Genomic DNA, 16,241 nt, shown 5'->3' with positions numbered 1-16,241 from the left:
CTACTGTTTTGCATGGTGACCAGATTGTAGCAACTCAACCTATTTTTTTTTTTCAGAAGCTGGGTATTTTGTATGGTAGGTTGTGGGAAGTGAAATGTCATGTCATTGGTCACTATATGTATCTCTTAAAAGAATCTTAAAAGTCATAACTGTGTTGGTAAGCACAGCTGGGTTTGTGAATTTAAATTTCCCTTAATCATGTGGAATATTAAAGGAAATCTGAGGCTATCTGTTCTTAGTTTGGAGGTTTATCAGTTCTAACCTGAGCGCTTCTCTTTATAGGAGTTGTGGTTGTGGATGAGTTGCATATGCTGGGAGACTCTCATCGAGGCTATCTGTTGGAGCTCCTTCTGACCAAAGTTCGATACGTGACAGAGAAGGCTGCAAAACGGTGGGGGGACCAGGATATTTTATCTTATAACACTAAATTATGGATGGCTTAAATATTTTGTTCTCCAGATAATTGGGAATTTGGGTTAGCTCCAGGGTTTTTATGTGAGTGATGACCTAGACTATTTTGGTTATTAAGGTCTCATCATATCACCCCTCCAGGGGCCTGCTGTTGTAGTCAAAACCTCTTTTCCTCATGGTTTTTAATTTGAATGCTATCATGGGATTCATTCTCTCGAAAAAAGAAAGAAGGTGAAGTTTTCCTGTATTTTTTTAGCCTATTTATTAAAAACAAATCCAAAGAAAGAAACAAACAAACAAAAAGCCACCACAAAACTTCAGACTTCTTTTAATATTTTTCCTAGACAAAGGCAAAAGGAGGAAATGGTATATCAGTCATCTTAATTTTTACCAGTTAAGCTGACAGAAGGGTCAAAATAATCTGTTACTATGCACCAAAACTCAGATTTTGCCAGCTTTTCGCTGCTGCTTCCTGTCTTGTGAGTTATGCTTAGCCCAGACTGCCTCTTCAGTTGTAGGGGAACTGTCTTTTTGACACTAGTCTCTTTGCTGGATCTTTTAACCAGCATTTCCCACCCTGATTTCCAGGATCCAGCAGTGCTCAGGGTTGAATCACCTCTGAGTATTTTCTTGGTTTGAAAGCTGGTATACTTAAGTATACTTAAGAGCATCATGAGTTGCTTTGCCACTGTTTTTCCCTTGGCTTATCATGCACCTGCAGGACAAATACAGGACAGTTCTCAGATTTTCTCCATTCCTCTGAAGAACCAAGAAGGAAAAAACATGTCAGGGAAGACCAGGTACATCAAGGAATGTTTGAAGGAAGATGAAATAATTCAGCCTTCACCATATAGGCACTAGGGCCCAGATCTTTTATCTCTCTGTCAAGGTCAAATTGTCGTACCACTTGCTGACAGGAAGGAAGTGACCTTTTTGATGTTGTTTTTCTTTGATGCTTTTATTTTTTAACAGGAGCCCCTTTATCCAAATTCTTTATATGCTGTCCAGCCTGACCAGTTAGCAGAATGTCGAGTGCTTTTAAAAGCTTTTAAAGTGGTTAACTGGACATCCTGCTGAAGTATGGTGCTGTGTCGTTGGACCAGAAAATATTATCTGATGGTCATGGCCAGCATGAGTGCCATTGCTTCTCAGCAAGGCTTTCACAGACTAAGATAAATTCTGGAGAAGATTTTTCACGCCTCCAGTCCGAAAGAATGTCGTGGAACTGGATTTTTTTAATCCCTGATGGGGGATTGCTATGCTAGCAAATGCTTGAAGAGCTTGGGAAAGAGGTTCTGCTTCTCCATATCTTCCTTATTTCTGTCTTATAAGCGACCAGGGTTTTTTATCCTAGCTTTGGGGTAGTCTTGTTTCCCCTGTCTTGCCTTTTCCAGGATTACCAGGATCTTCTAAGAAGGTTCAGGCCATCTGTAAGCTCACATTAATTTTTCTGACCTTTTTATTTTTTAAAGTCTCAATTTGTGGCTAAGGGCATGGATGAACAATGCAAGTTAGTAGATGTAAAATGTTGGCTTAGAAGCAGAAAAAGAAAACAAAACAAAACACGCCTGTCGTGTGAATTTAAAAGCCTGAATTAAAGTATACATTTGGGTGTCTAAGTTAATGCTTTGTGTTTTCAGGTCTGTTAAGAGTCGATTATTTCCCACTGACTTGAATGGAAGCAGTAGTTCAGCACTTTGAGAACTGAAGCTGCTTTCTTCTTTACTGAACTTTGTTTCCCAACTCTAGGAAGACCTTAATTTGTTATTATTTATCCTACAATTGAGACAAATGGGTATCTTAATTAAGGCATTTAGTGTAGACAGACTTCAGCAGAGACTGAGCCATGCTTTTATTTGCATGCTCTTATTAATGGCAAAGAAATAGTTAATTTGTTTGTTTTCAGTTTCTCCAAATATGCAGTCAGTTTCTAGCTGTTGTTGCTTAAAGAAGCTTAAGATTTAGGTTCAAAATGACAAAAATTTGAATTATCTTGTAATGAACACATAGCTTTTCATTGTGTTTGCTAAGAGTAGAGTATGACTTGTTTCTTTTTCATAAAGCTTAAAAACAAAGCTTTGGACTTTAGACTCATGAAGGAAATAGATTGGGTTCATTTTCTCCGAATGCTGTTTTGCAGAAGAGTAGCTTGACTTGTTACTAACTTTAATTTTCTTTTAACCACTTCCAGACGGACAAAGACAACCGGCCATGGTTTTGGAGGGGTACAGATAGTAGGCATGAGTGCTACCCTCCCTAACTTGGGAGTGCTAGCCTCGTGGTTAGATGCAGAGTTGTACTGTACGGATTTTCGTCCTGTGCCCCTCATGGAGTGGGTGAAAATTGGCAACAACATTTATGACTCTTCCATGAACCTGGTGCGAGAATTCCAGCCCAAACTTCAACTGAAGGTAACAACACTCTGAGCAGTGACTTTGGGATAAGACCTTTTCTACAGCTAAAGTTAATAAGACAGCTTCTAGTATGTTTTTAATTTTTTTTGAGCAAACACAGTCATGAAGTCCTTTAGGTTTCTTGAATCTGACTTGAAGAACCAAATGGATAGAAATGAAAAAATGTGCATTTCCTGCTTGTAAATTCCTCTTCTGTGGAGTCTCTGAGGTGTGAATTTTCTTCCCAGTCCTCCAAACTGCTCTGTGTCTAATAAACTAGTTGCTCTGTGTCTAGATAAACTAGTCTAATAGTTGGACAATATGTGCTAAATGGCAGCAATATTTTGAAAGTACCCAGCCCTCATGTGCACAAACATCAGTAGCATGATGTCACAGCAAAGAAAAAGGATCCTGGAAAAAAAAAAAAAAAAGAAAGAAATGTTTGTGACAAGAATATCTAGAAGCTTACATTTATGCGAGCCTGTCTGAATTTAAGAAGAGATTGGACTGTGCACTTAGTCACATGGTCTGAACTTTTGGGTAGACCTGTACGGTGTCAAGAGTTGGACTTGATGATCCTTAAGGGTCCCTTCCAACTCAGGATATTCTATGATTCTATGATTCTATGTAGCCATATTGATAAGGTGATGTTGTATTTCCTTCTCCAGATATGTTTTGAGGTAGTTGCTCGAGGTACTAAATTGAGAGAAAGAACTAAACTAGGCTTATGACTCAACACTTTAAGGGATTTAACTTCTTTTATAAGACCAGGCAATCCTCTTGAGCTTGAAATCTATCACTGCACCTTCACACTGCTCTTTCTTGGCCCACTTTGGGGCACAGAACAGAACTTGATGAGCTCACCACTTCTGCTGAATTTGGATGAATCCTTATGCAACTTTCATATCCTTAAATACATATGTACAGTTCTTGCCTTTGGTCTCCTGTTTTCATTTGTATTTCACTGCTTTTTATTACTTACCTTACTCTTACCTTTTTTCTCTTCCTTCCTTTGGCCTTGCTGGAAGAGAATCTGGCTGGTTTAGCCAAGCAAGATTGTTGCAGGAACTCTCTTAGGGTCTTGTAACCAAAAAGACAGGCTGTAAATGGTAGGGCTTTGCATGCACGTCCATATATTTACCTTCAATCTTTAGTCAGCAGTGCTTTCTGGGTGCCTCTTACTGGGGATGCTCAGACTACTGCACCTCATGCTTTTAGTTTAGCCAGCCAAGTTAAGTCTTCCTTCTTAGTTAGTGTAGAGGAATGTTTTACTTCAGAGCTCTTCTGAAGTTTAAAGCAATGGTTTTTGGTCTTGTCTGCAGGAGCTTGTTTCTTTCCATTGTCTGTAGGAGTCCTCAGGGGAGAAAGCAAGGTGCCTTTACATTGTGTGGTATGAAAACCAGTTTCCTCACTGATGACAGCATACAGTGCATCCCTCTGTAATGTGCACCTTGTTCTTTCTCACTGCTATTAGCCACGACATGGTAGTTGCAGTGTGGATTTCTGTGCACTGTGTAGCCTTCAATCAGAAACAGATTAAAAAAGCAAGACATAAAACCTTAGATTTATTTGTGGTTAGGTCTAAGGTGGTCCCCAACTATAGGTTGTACTAGCGCCTAGACTTCCGAAAGCAAGACAGAAACCAAGATGACAGTGCGCCATCTTCTTTACTTGTTCCTCTCTCCAATTTTGAACAGAAAATTCCTACTCTGACACTGAACAGTGGCAGCATTTATGGACCCTGTGCAGTGTGAGATTGCACTGAAAATATTTTGTCTCACTTTAGGGAGATGAAGACCATATTGTGAGCCTGTGTTATGAGACTGTTTGTGATGGCCATTCAGTTTTGCTCTTCTGTCCATCCAAGAATTGGTGTGAGAAGCTGGCAGACATCATTGCCAGGGAATTCTACAGTTTGCAACAAGCTGAGAGTAAGAGAAAAGTAGTTAATAGAAGATTGTGGTACGTGCAGTGCCTTTAATGCAAATTAATTTTAGTAGAAACTATAAAGATATTTTCTCTCTCAAGGTTGTGCAAGAAACTCATCCCTTTCCCCAGTTGTTGTGGACAGAGAAGGAATAGATGAGGTCCTGGATCAGCTAAAGCGCTCTCTATCAGGTCTGGATTCTGTGCTCCAACGTACTTTGCCATGGGGAGTGGCATTTCATCATGCAGGTATTCCTCAATATCTTGGTCTTGAATTCCGTAATTGTCAAGTCATTTGGGTTCTTGGTGCTGTAGTTATCAGCAATTTACCAGTTTCTTTTTGAAGCATTACGTAGCTTATTACCTAAATAAGATACTTCAATTATTTCTCAGTTAGAGGTAAACTTGAAATTCTTTTACTGTGGACAAAGATTTAATTCACTAATTGTTATGATGAATCGTCTCTCTGTTGTGTTAGATAACAACGACTTTTTAGATACAACTTAAAAATTTATCTGGAATACCTGAAAAATTAACTGATTTGCTGCTCAGGCATTTTAAAGTCCTCCCTAAGTCTGCTATGGTATTTCAGAAAAATTTTCTTGAACTTAATGCTGAAACAGATGAGTAAATAGAAGAAATCTAACAATGAAAATGAAAATAAAAGGAGAATGCACTGCTAGTGCTTCTGGCTAGATTTTTTTTTTATTTAGGTAGTTAATTGTGCACGTAACCTGTTGATTCACTGAGAGAAAGGACCAACTGTGGAAGATACAACAGTATCTACGGCATTGAATATGTAGGGGGCATAACTCCAGATGCTTACAGAGTGTGTGTATTTTTTTTTCCTCTCAAGAGTAGACTTGGACTGCAGTCCCCAAGGAGTGTAGAAAGATGCATATTAGTCCTGTAACACAGAATGGAGATAATGATGAAGGATTCCAGGGTCAGGACAGCGAATGACTAAATCCCAGTTCCTTACTGTGTGTTACATCAAGCTTTCTTCTTTTCATTGTACTTATTTATTTACTTGCAGTGCATGTAAATATGTAGTAGGTAGTTCATCTTGCTCCAATGTGTACAAATACCTTAGAAAACCTAATTTATATCCATTACTATCAATTAAATCATGAAAACTTCATAGAAATTTTGATTCAATTATGCATTGAAAGAAGTTAACTGAGGTAGTGTTGCAAGTCTAGTTCCTAACTCGGAATGGTAAATGTTCATTGAATTTGTTTGTTCTTCTTCTTGCCTGACAGTAATATTATTAGCTCTTAAATGCAATTTCACTATTACTGGGTTTGCTAAAAGTTATCTTTCTTCAGGTCTTACTTTTGATGAACGGGACATAATTGAAGGAGCCTTTCGCCAGGGCTTGATTAGAGTTCTAGCAGCAACATCCACTCTCTCTTCTGGAGTGAATTTGCCTGCACGCCGAGTAATTATACGAACTCCCATGTTTGGTGGCAAACTGCTGGACATCCTCACTTACAAGCAGATGGCTGGCAGGGCTGGCAGGAAAGGAGTAGACACAGAGGGTAAGCAGAGGCTTTATTAACATTCCCTAAGAACAGTGTTAACCTGATTAAATCCAGGGCAATGCTTTGCAATTAGTGACTAATCATGATGAATTCCTTTGGTATTCAGTATGATTAAGTTAATCAAGATGAATTTGTTTGGTATTAATGGAGTAAAAATTGCAATTCCCAGAGGATTCTTTTCACTGTATGAGACTGACTTTGGTATTTGCATGTCAGTTACTTCAGGAATGGGTTATTTTCTTTTTTGAATTCTTGTTATCTTCTAAGGCTCTGTTGAGTTGACTTAATTCTGTGATACATGGTCAGTTCACGAAAGCATTTACAATTTCAGTGAGAAAATTTACAGTTAAACTCCCAATGGACAGGCCTAAAATTTAAGAAATGCATTGAAAGTCTACAACCATAATTTGACAAATTCCTTTTGTTGTCTGAAGTTCTAATTTCGGTTTATTAAACTTCCACTAAACTTAACAGTGATTTTTATGGATCTTGAATGCTACAAAGAGACAAGGAAATGTAGAGAGTTGATCATAGATAACACGGTGTCTTCATGCATACAGTGGCACTAATTGATGTTCAACAGAGTGATCCTGCCTGTTATTTTAATTTGTAATGGAAATTTATCTTTCTCGATGCCATTTGGAAAAATTGTGTTCTACAAATGTAAACACAATGGAGAATACGAAGTTCAGTAGATGCAGGAAGTGAGATTTGTCCTGCTGATGGTTTGATTGGTGCTTGCTGGAACCCTATGTAAGCAGACTGTTCTTATATTTAACTTTCTATTTTTGCTGGAGTAGCATAGCAACCCAGCGTTTTGTGACCTATATCTCTATGAGCTATCCCCATACGTTAAAGAAAAGGACAGCTGCATGCTGTACTTCGAAATTTTCCAGACTTTGTCATTTGAGCATAAAATAATTCCTTGAAGTTTCTTCTTTTTTCCCCTTCAAGTCACAATAATTAGTACCCTTTTTGACAGTTCTGATGTGACTGTCTGTTTTGCACAGTAAGCAGTTGATTTTATGCTGATGAGCTTCATGAATGTACCATTTTTTCCCACTCTGTGTAGTGTTTTGGATGAGAACATAAAGCTACATTACCAGCTGCTACTCTTCCACAGAATAGGGAGGCTGGAGGACAGCAACTTCAGCTGGAAAAAATGCCATATGTAGATATGAAATTCAGCTGACAGACAGAAGTTAATCAGAAGTTAATTGATGCTGGGTTGAAGCTTTTTTTTTTTTTTTTTTGGTTGATTTGGTTTTCCAAGCATTCAAGCATTGCAGTATTGGATTGTTTCAGGTTTTGATTTTTTTTTTTTCTGATTAGATGGTAATTTAAAAACATTATTTTAGAAAATGAAATTGGATTCTTTTTGCATTCATCAAAACTACCCGGTTCCCAGGGTGAAACAGGTAAAGCTGTTCAATATTGGTGAACAAAAGCTAGAAGCTAGGCTACAGATTCAGTTCTTTTCCATTCATAGGTAGAGAGATACATACGTATGTCGAATGAGTTAGCTACAGAAATGCAAAATTAGATGGTAAAGATAGATAAAACATAGTAGGGTCTTTTTGGTTTAATGGAGTTTTTTGTCTAGGTAGCCCGAGTCTTCTGGTGTTTGTTTAATCTGATCCTAATCTAGACTTCTCCTCTCATCTGCAGTGTTCAATAAGGAATATTAGAGCAGTTTAGTTTCTTTTTATTGTGTCCTCTCTATCTCTCTCAGCTGTTTGCTAAGTTGCAGTTATTGACTTTAAGTTCTCAGTGGCATCTTGGGGAAGGGTTCTACCCAAATCTTAAATGGCTGTCAGATAATGTAGGGCCGAGTGGACACCCATCTTCTTTTATGTTTATCATGCTGAGGAGTCAAAGTTGTGATAGGGAGCTGTAGGTCACATCAGAAAGAAATGAGTTAAGGTTCATCATTGCCACCATTTCACAAAACAATGCTTATAGGTGGTTCGTTATATCTTCTATACTCTGGCAAAAGCACAGGGTCAACAGATGTCAAAAGTTTTACACGGCAGGATAAACAAATCCCAAAGAGACATCCTCTGAGCATCGTTTGATGGAGACTGTATTATCCTAATTTAACATTCCTAGGATGTTACTAAGATAACGACAGCCAAAATGACTTTGGTGTCCAGGCTACGTGCACTTCAATCTTAAGCAGTTGTCATAAACCAAAATTTCCTGTCCAGGTAATCCAAATCTAATGCTCTCTTTGTTAGTCAAAGAAAAGCTCATCTTGCCTGAAATTTATTTATTCTATACCAATTGGCAAAGCTTCTCACTAGCTATGTTTCTCAGGGACCTAGTTTCTCTTTAATAGTTTTGTTGAAAAAAGACTTCCTTTTTGACCACTGCATTTTCCTCCTGTGGTTTGTACTATTATCTCATAAATACATGAACTCATTATTTTTATTTTTGTTTTTGTTTCACAGCCCACCTTTTTTGTCTCCCACATTATTTCAGGATTAACTTTAACATTCTATATTAGACATTGTTAGGTAAGGTATATTCAGATGTACTTTCAGAGGAAACCATTCAGGATACCTAAGATTTCACATGTGTATGTATCTATATGCATATATATGCAAGCATGTATGCATTTATGAAAGTTCAAAGAATGTGTTGTTTCTTAGATTAATAACTTCAATGAATTTTCGAATTACTTTGGTATCTATGTTATTTGATTTTGGGAATGGAAGCTGGTTGTCTTAACACAAACTGCCAAAGTGCTGTGCAGCTTCTATGTTTTCTTCCAAATTTTGAGAATCTTTTCAGTTTAATAATATAATGCAAAATAAAATAGATGCCACTGTGCATCATTGTTCCAGTCAGTTCCAGAACAAGAAGTGAGAGTGGTTCAACAGCAAAGCAGGTGCTTAGAGAATCTATGGAGTCCCTATCCCTGGAGATGGCAAAAGTTGGTTTGGGAAGACCCTGACCTGCCAAATGTAACTTTGTACTGCTCTGAGCTTTTAATTCTTAAGTATTATGCATCAGTGAGTCCTTAAATAGCAATGGCTATATTCTGTTCAAGATTGCAATAGTTTTTATCTTTTTTTTTCCAGCTTTTTCAATAGTAACTTAAGTGTTCCATTCCAATAATATGTCCTCAATGAACTGTAAGTAGCTATTACAGTGCTTAGATGTGATATGGAGGTCATTAATGTGTTTTTTTCTTTCATTTTTCCCCGTATAGGTGAGAGCATTTTAGTTTGCAAGCCCTCAGAAAGATCAAAAGGAACTGCTCTACTTCAGGGATCTCTCAAGCCTGTTTGCAGTTGTTTGCTTAGAAGAGAAGGGGAAGGTGTTACTTCAAGCATGAAGCGAGCAATACTTGAGGTACTGGACGCGGAGAGGATGTAGAACAGTGCTTGCAGTGTTAGGATGATTTCTTTTGTGACACCATCAAATCTTTTATGTGGCTTTTTTTTCCCCTCTCTTGTCAACGCAAGCAGCTTCAGAAAAAGTTACTTGGGTCTGCCAGCTTGCTGCAATATTAGCATTTTTTTTTGCATACAGCAGTCTCTGCTTGCCAGAGAGGTTTTGACATAAACATACTCCAATGAGTTATTAAGGCTTGCTTTTTCATTTATATATGCTCAAACCACAGGCAGAAGTGTGTAATTCTTAACCTTCACACGTGATCTGACAGTCTTTACTGGGAGGTGCTTGTACATTACTGTTTCCTGAAGCTTTGTAGACTGAATTAGGCCATAATGACATTTGTAGAACCTTAAAGAGTTCCTTATTTCACCCCACAAGTTATCTACCTCTTTTGCAGAAAATTGATTGAAATTTTGTAAATAAGTTTTTGCTAAACAAAGAGACATTGTACTACATTTGCTCCCTTTACCCTTGCACAGAAGTAAAAAGGAACAAAAGGGTTCGTGTAGGTGAGCTCATCTCCTTTTCCAAAGTTGCTTTTGGGCTTGAGCTGAACTTAGGCATTTTAAGAGTTCTTTTTGCTGTTCTATTCCTATTTTTTTTTTTTTTTTGTGAAACTGCTGTGGTACTTAGAACTTGGTTGTGATTCCATAGGTTTAGAATTCTTACCAGACCAATGGAATTTCCAAATGCACTTTTTTACATAAGAACTATCTAAAGATGGCTTCTCTTCTGGTTGGGGGTGCTTTATGACATGAAATAAATCTACTGAAACCATGAAATAGAGCTTCTAGTTAAACACCTTGCTATCTCAGGGAAGACACACACACACGTAAGTGACTCGCAAGGAAAAAGCGATTATGTGGAAAAAAAGATCCAAAGGAAAAATCACTCTAAATCAGGAAAACAATCAAAGGATGTAGCACTCAGATTTATTAAGAGACAACTTCACTATACTGAAAGGTCTTGGGAGAACTCCTCATTTTCAGTTACCTTTTTTCTTCAGAAAGTTGCAGTTTGAGTTCTAAAATTTTAAAGGAAGGGTTGGTTAAGCAGAATGCCTACATCTAGTCTTAGTTCTAAATTGCTACTATGTTTATGTTCACTTTCAAAATGCTAGGATTTTTGAAAACTCAGTCTGAGTTTTTAAGAGCTTTAATCTTTCACCATAGCTTAGCCCTTCAACTTCTTTATAAGGTGTCTAACTTTTTGCCAAGGGAAGTCCTTAAAGGTTGGCAGTTGTTTTCCCTCATGTTCCTCTCTCACACTGGTTCTTTAAAACTTGGGTAGGTAATGCACCAATCTCTGTTTCTCAGATCTGATGTTCCATCTTGCTGTTTCTCTGGCAAGATGAACAAGTCACTTTCTTCAACAGATCATAGTGGGAGGAGTGGCCAACACTCCAAGTGATGTGCAGACCTATGCTTCTTGCACTCTTCTTGCATCCAGCTTGAGCAATAGCAAGTGGAGAAACGAGAAACAGCAAGACAAAGCACAGACTGGACCTATTGAGGCTTGTGTAGCATGGCTGCTGGAGAACGAATTCATTCAGGTTCTGGACTCTGGCGATGATGAGAAAGGTAATCACAGAATTGTCTAGGTAATGTTGCTGTTCCCCGTTCTGTTTCTTACCAGTGCCTGCAGTTAGCAGTTTGAATCAGTAAATCTTCTGCAGCTGGGTAGATATTGAATGTAAATTTATAATGAGAACTTCTGTGCATTTCTTTTATTAAAAATCATGTGTCAGGAAGTTATAGCTTTCAAGAGGGCGACTTTATACCTTCTTAATCATTTTTGTATGCAAGTGTTCTTGGAAGGCCTCTGCATGTCACCTCTAAGACTGATGCATCCTTATCTACAAATTCCCAAGCTATCTTTAAAGAAGGTGAAATTTTACTTCAGGATGTATGCACACTATAATTTTTGTCTTTATGGAGAAGAACTGGCACATTCTGAGAGAGTACAAGGCTCTTCTAGAACTTGTTATATTAGGCTGCACTTTGTCCTCTTTTGGGCTATTTTCTTAAGATGACTAATGATGCAACTCTTATAGTAATAGAAAGAACTGCTGTTACAGAATCATTGTATATCTTTTTTAATGAAAATGATATATTTGACACTCTCAAGGAAGGCATGTTCAACAACTCCTTGGTGGGATTGTAGATGAGTTTCCATTTTTGGGGGGTTAAAATAGCTATCGTAAGTGCTAGTCTGAGTAGTTAGAGGGATCCAGACTTGTGATCTGGCCTCTGAAAAAGGCTAGCTTAGACTCTATGCAAGATCTTTATTTTATTGTTTCCATTTTCCTGTCTTCAGACTGGAGAGATACTCCATTTCTTTTTGAAAAAGCAGTTGGGAAAAGTCAGTAGAATCTATAAAATGCATTGCAACCTGAAAGTGAGATATAAACTTGCACTTAAATTTCTCTGTATGTGTTATTTATTTATTTATTTATTTATTTTTTAACAGCAAAGGTTTATCATCCCACACATCTTGGCTCAGCTACTCTTTCCTCTTCTCTTTCACCAACTGAAGCCATGGAAATTTTTGCTGACCTGCAGCGAGCTATGAAAAGCTTTGTTCTGGAGAACGATCTGCATATTGTCTATTTGGTAGGTTCCTCATTCTGAGTTTCACATCTTGCACTGCAGAAAATGAATAAAGGATTGAAAATACAGTGCAGGATTCTTGAGACCTCCATGGACGTAATTTTTCATGGCTTGCGTAGGTAATCCTAAATGAAGAAAAGTTTTGAAATTGAATGTTCTTCAAAACTAATCTGTTCCCATAGGGTCTATTGTGTAGGCAGATGCTCCATGTTCATCTAAGCCCATTTTTGTCACTCCTCACTTCAGAAGATTTCAGAAATTTGTGAGTTATGGTTCTAGAATAACGGTAATTTATCTGAGACTTTTGAAGTGCACTAAAGTAATTGCTTTTGATTTGTGTTTGGAATCAATAGGATGCATCTCAGATTACCTCTGTAGGCTCAAACAACTTTTGCTGTTTCAGCATCTGTTTTGCCTACAAAAAGCCTGAGAGAACCACACTTTTTTTTTTTTTTGTTGTTCTTATAGATGGGCCTTTTATGGGTTCATTCATCTCTGATTTAGTTTACTTGCCTGGTGGTCCTGCCAGGGCTAAGGGAAGGATTGTGCTCAATCTTTTGAAGGGAAAGCGTCCAGAAGTTTGTTAAGAGTAATGTGTACATGCACTTGAAAACTAAGCAATACTATTTAAGACTTCTGGAGAGGGAGCCACAGATCTGTCAAGATTAGTGAGGAAACAAGATGAAGTAGCAGTGAATATCCAAGGATTTACAGCTGCACGGCCTATCATTCAAACATAATCCCAAACTTGACAGTTATCTTTACTCTCCTGAAGTATAAAGCAAATTTTCTTAACCAGGCTGATAAATCAATGGCAAAATTTGAGCATCTTGCCTGGTGGAAAAAAAGAAAAAAGCTTGGCATTGCAGAAGTTGTTGGGAGATGCAGGAGACCGAGGATGCTTGTTTCTGCTTGCTGTGTTCATTAGCTTAGTTATTGACTGAAACTTTTTTTTTTGAATCAGCTAGTTTTCCATGTGTACTTTTATCTGTGTTCTAGAGGGCCACATAATATTTTGTTCTGTTCCTATGAGGCAAAGTGGACTATTTTGTGTCATGCACCAGTGAGTTTTTTTCCCATTTCTGTCTCTAAAACAGAAAAGTAACAGAAAAATAACACTCTCTTGTGTTATTTTAAATCAAATTCACACAAGTTCTTGACATTCTCTTCCGTTAACATAGCCTAAACATTTTCTTGCAAAGTCTGTTAATTTTTAAGGCCAAAGAAGGTGTTTTTTGTTTGTTTGTTTTTGTTTTTTAAAGAATTGTTCTCTGTGTGTTTCTTATGAATTATCTGCTATAATGCTTTATAATTATTAGACTTGAAACTTTTACTTGTACAAATATGAATTCTAAGACCCTGTGTTTTAGGAAAGTTGATTAAAAGGAAGAAATATTTCTTAGACTAGGAAAAAGGGTTTTCTTTCAAGAAAAAAAACCAAACCAAACCAACCAACCAAACAAACAAACAAAAAACCAAAGCAACAACAAGCAAAACACAATCCCTATCGTAATAACTCTTGTTTTTCTCAGCAGATGAACAGGAATGGACAATTTACAACTGCGTAGGTGTCTGGTATTCTGTGTTCCATTAAATGCTCCCCAACAACTGTTAGTTATTTCAAAATAATTAATCTTGCAGTATGTCGATACAGATATGAAGACATTTTGTCTCCTCATACTGAAACTGACTGTGCTGACTGAATGACAACAGAAATGTTTTTTTGTCTAAAAGTGTGTGAATACTTTGAATGGCTTTTTTGTTAATGTAAAAAAAATGTTGAGACTTAACTGTACAAAAGTTAAATTATAACTTTGATAAGCTCTGGCAAAACTTATTTCCCCTCTTGCTTTATCAAATGTCGTGGTAGTGGTTAGTGTGCTTGCTAGTGGCTCTAAGAGGCTGATAGGTAATCTGTCAATTTTGGTAAAAAGAGAATGAAGTTTTATTCTGTTAAAGGAGGGTAAAAATACAGCCTAAAATATCTTATAGGGCTTGGATTTGGGGAACAATCTGACAAGGTTTCTGAATTGTTTCATCACTATGAGTCACATCACATCTCATCAGTACAAATATTAAAAAAAAATGGGTTAGAAGAGCTTTTACTTTCTTCAGGGTACATGGTTATGATTCAGTGCCTCTGAGTTGTGTGTGGGATGCTCTAACCACATTCTCTAGACTGCGTTTGTTTAGCCAGAGCTCTGCTCTGTTTGTTTCTTTGAAATAGCTTTTTACATTATCTTATTTTCTTTAGGTTACCCCGGTGTATGAGGAGTGGACCACAATCGATTGGTACCAGTTTTTCTGCTTATGGGAGAAGCTGCCTGCCTCAATGAAACGTGTGGCTGAGCTGGTGGGGATCGAAGAAGGCTTTCTAGCCCGCTCTGTAAAAGGCAAAATCATAGCTAAGACAGAGAAACAGCACAGACAAATGGCAATCCACAAAAGGTAGCCACAAATGGACGTGAATGAGCAAAGACCAAAGCCTTTAGCACAAGGGGTGGATAGGCTTTTTTCAGGAACTGGTTTTCTTGATGTGTGAGCTCATAGATATACTTAGAGAGAACCTGTGCCCAGTCCACTCCAGAGTGAGAGCACTGTTATCACAAGATGCTTGTGCTGATGTTATTTGGAAGCCATCTTCTGTGTTTCTTTTCTGTGCTATGCTATAGCACCATTCTGTCCTGTGCTATCACAGAGAATTTTGCCTGTACTCTAATGTGCCCTGGATGATGATTATATTTCCGTGTTTTTTTTTGTTTTTTTTTGTTTTTTTCTCTAGGTTTTTCACTAGTCTTGCCCTTCTGGATTTAATCAGTGAGGTTCCCTTAAAAGATATGACCAACAAATATGGTTGCAGCCGTGGCCAGCTTCAGTCCTTGCAGCAGTCTGCTGCCACCTATGCAGGTAAGTTATGTGGGCAAAAAATCCACAAGAGTCTTAGGTTAGTCTGTTTTCTTTCCTTCCAGACAAGGGGATAAGATAGCCACAGTGTGTAACAACAATCGGTCTTGTAAAACCACTTCATGGCTTAATCTGTGGTTGCCCCTGCTTTGAGATGGAACCACAGAGCATGCTGCGGGAATGGGGCCAGCTGGGTGGAATCAAGCAGTGCTGTAGCATGCTGATGTCTGTGGAAACCATCTGCGTACTGTGCAGCAATGTAGTTTGTTCAGTATTAAGTCCAGAAATTAAGTACAAGTCCGTTCTGAATCTTTGCCGTGTTAGGAAAGAGTATCTTTCAATATGGGTAAAGTCCAGGGTCTCCTAGACAGCGTGCCTTTTTCCTGCTTGCAAAGTAATTGGTCAGAGAGTATAATTTTACAGTTTTCAAAAGGGTGAATCATTTCCAGGTCGTTTATCACCAGATAATGAGAGGTCAGAGAGCTGTCACCTTTATCATAGCTTCCTTATAAGGGCTGTGTAGGAGTATAGGTAGCAGCCCACTGTGTGATCGAGATACTTTTTTTTTTTCTGTTGCCTAAGTCAAGTCTTGCATTACTCCGTAAATGGATCTTCAATTTTTAAGACAGTTTTAGCTCAACTTGCGAAACCATATGTGTGGGTTGCAGCATGAGTCAAAGCCCCAGAATGAAAAGGTCACGCCAACTGATGCGGAGTAGTTTAAATTAATTCTGGTAGTATAAATAACTTCGTGTTAGAGCAGTTTCACAATTCTCTATTCCCAGTGTTAATCATTTTCAGCAATCAGGTAGATAAGTGCAGGAACAAAAGTAATTTGAAAAGTGAAATTAACTGTTGACATGACATATAGATAAGAGATATGATAAAAACCGTATTCTATAATCACAATAAAAATATGGCAGTGAGGGATGCTGTGTCTCTCAGTTATTTTCATACTCTTATAGATGCAATATATGAGTAAGAAATGGTCTTTTCCCTGCTCTTTTCCCCTCCCATGTTTTGGGGACTGCAGTTGTAATCTTCTCCATAGG

The 16,241-nt window shown here is 37.8% G+C and overlaps 1 protein-coding gene across 1 annotated transcript in view; it reads left to right on the top strand.

The window, feature by feature from the left end:
* Positions 1 to 16,241, top strand: part of POLQ (DNA polymerase theta) — a gene marked incomplete at both ends in the record, with an annotated part of 52,512 nt that overhangs the window by 9,739 nt on the left and 26,532 nt on the right. The window contains 10 exons of the mRNA XM_084304193.1: positions 283 to 391; positions 2,603 to 2,822; positions 4,591 to 4,735; positions 4,833 to 4,979; positions 6,059 to 6,271; positions 9,489 to 9,631; positions 11,052 to 11,256; positions 12,146 to 12,288; positions 14,540 to 14,733; positions 15,068 to 15,192. Coding sequence (XP_084160319.1) covers positions 283 to 391; positions 2,603 to 2,822; positions 4,591 to 4,735; positions 4,833 to 4,979; positions 6,059 to 6,271; positions 9,489 to 9,631; positions 11,052 to 11,256; positions 12,146 to 12,288; positions 14,540 to 14,733; positions 15,068 to 15,192 — 1,644 coding nt within the window. The remainder of the gene's footprint in view (positions 1 to 282; positions 392 to 2,602; positions 2,823 to 4,590; positions 4,736 to 4,832; positions 4,980 to 6,058; positions 6,272 to 9,488; positions 9,632 to 11,051; positions 11,257 to 12,145; positions 12,289 to 14,539; positions 14,734 to 15,067; positions 15,193 to 16,241) is intronic.

The sequence above is a fragment of the Netta rufina genome (genome assembly GCF_964035555.1).
Source record: "Netta rufina genome assembly, chromosome: 1".
NCBI classification, from domain to species: Eukaryota; Metazoa; Chordata; class Aves; order Anseriformes; family Anatidae; genus Netta; species Netta rufina.
Note: the sequence above shows the minus strand (reverse complement) of the source record. Positions and strands in the feature narration are given on the sequence as shown.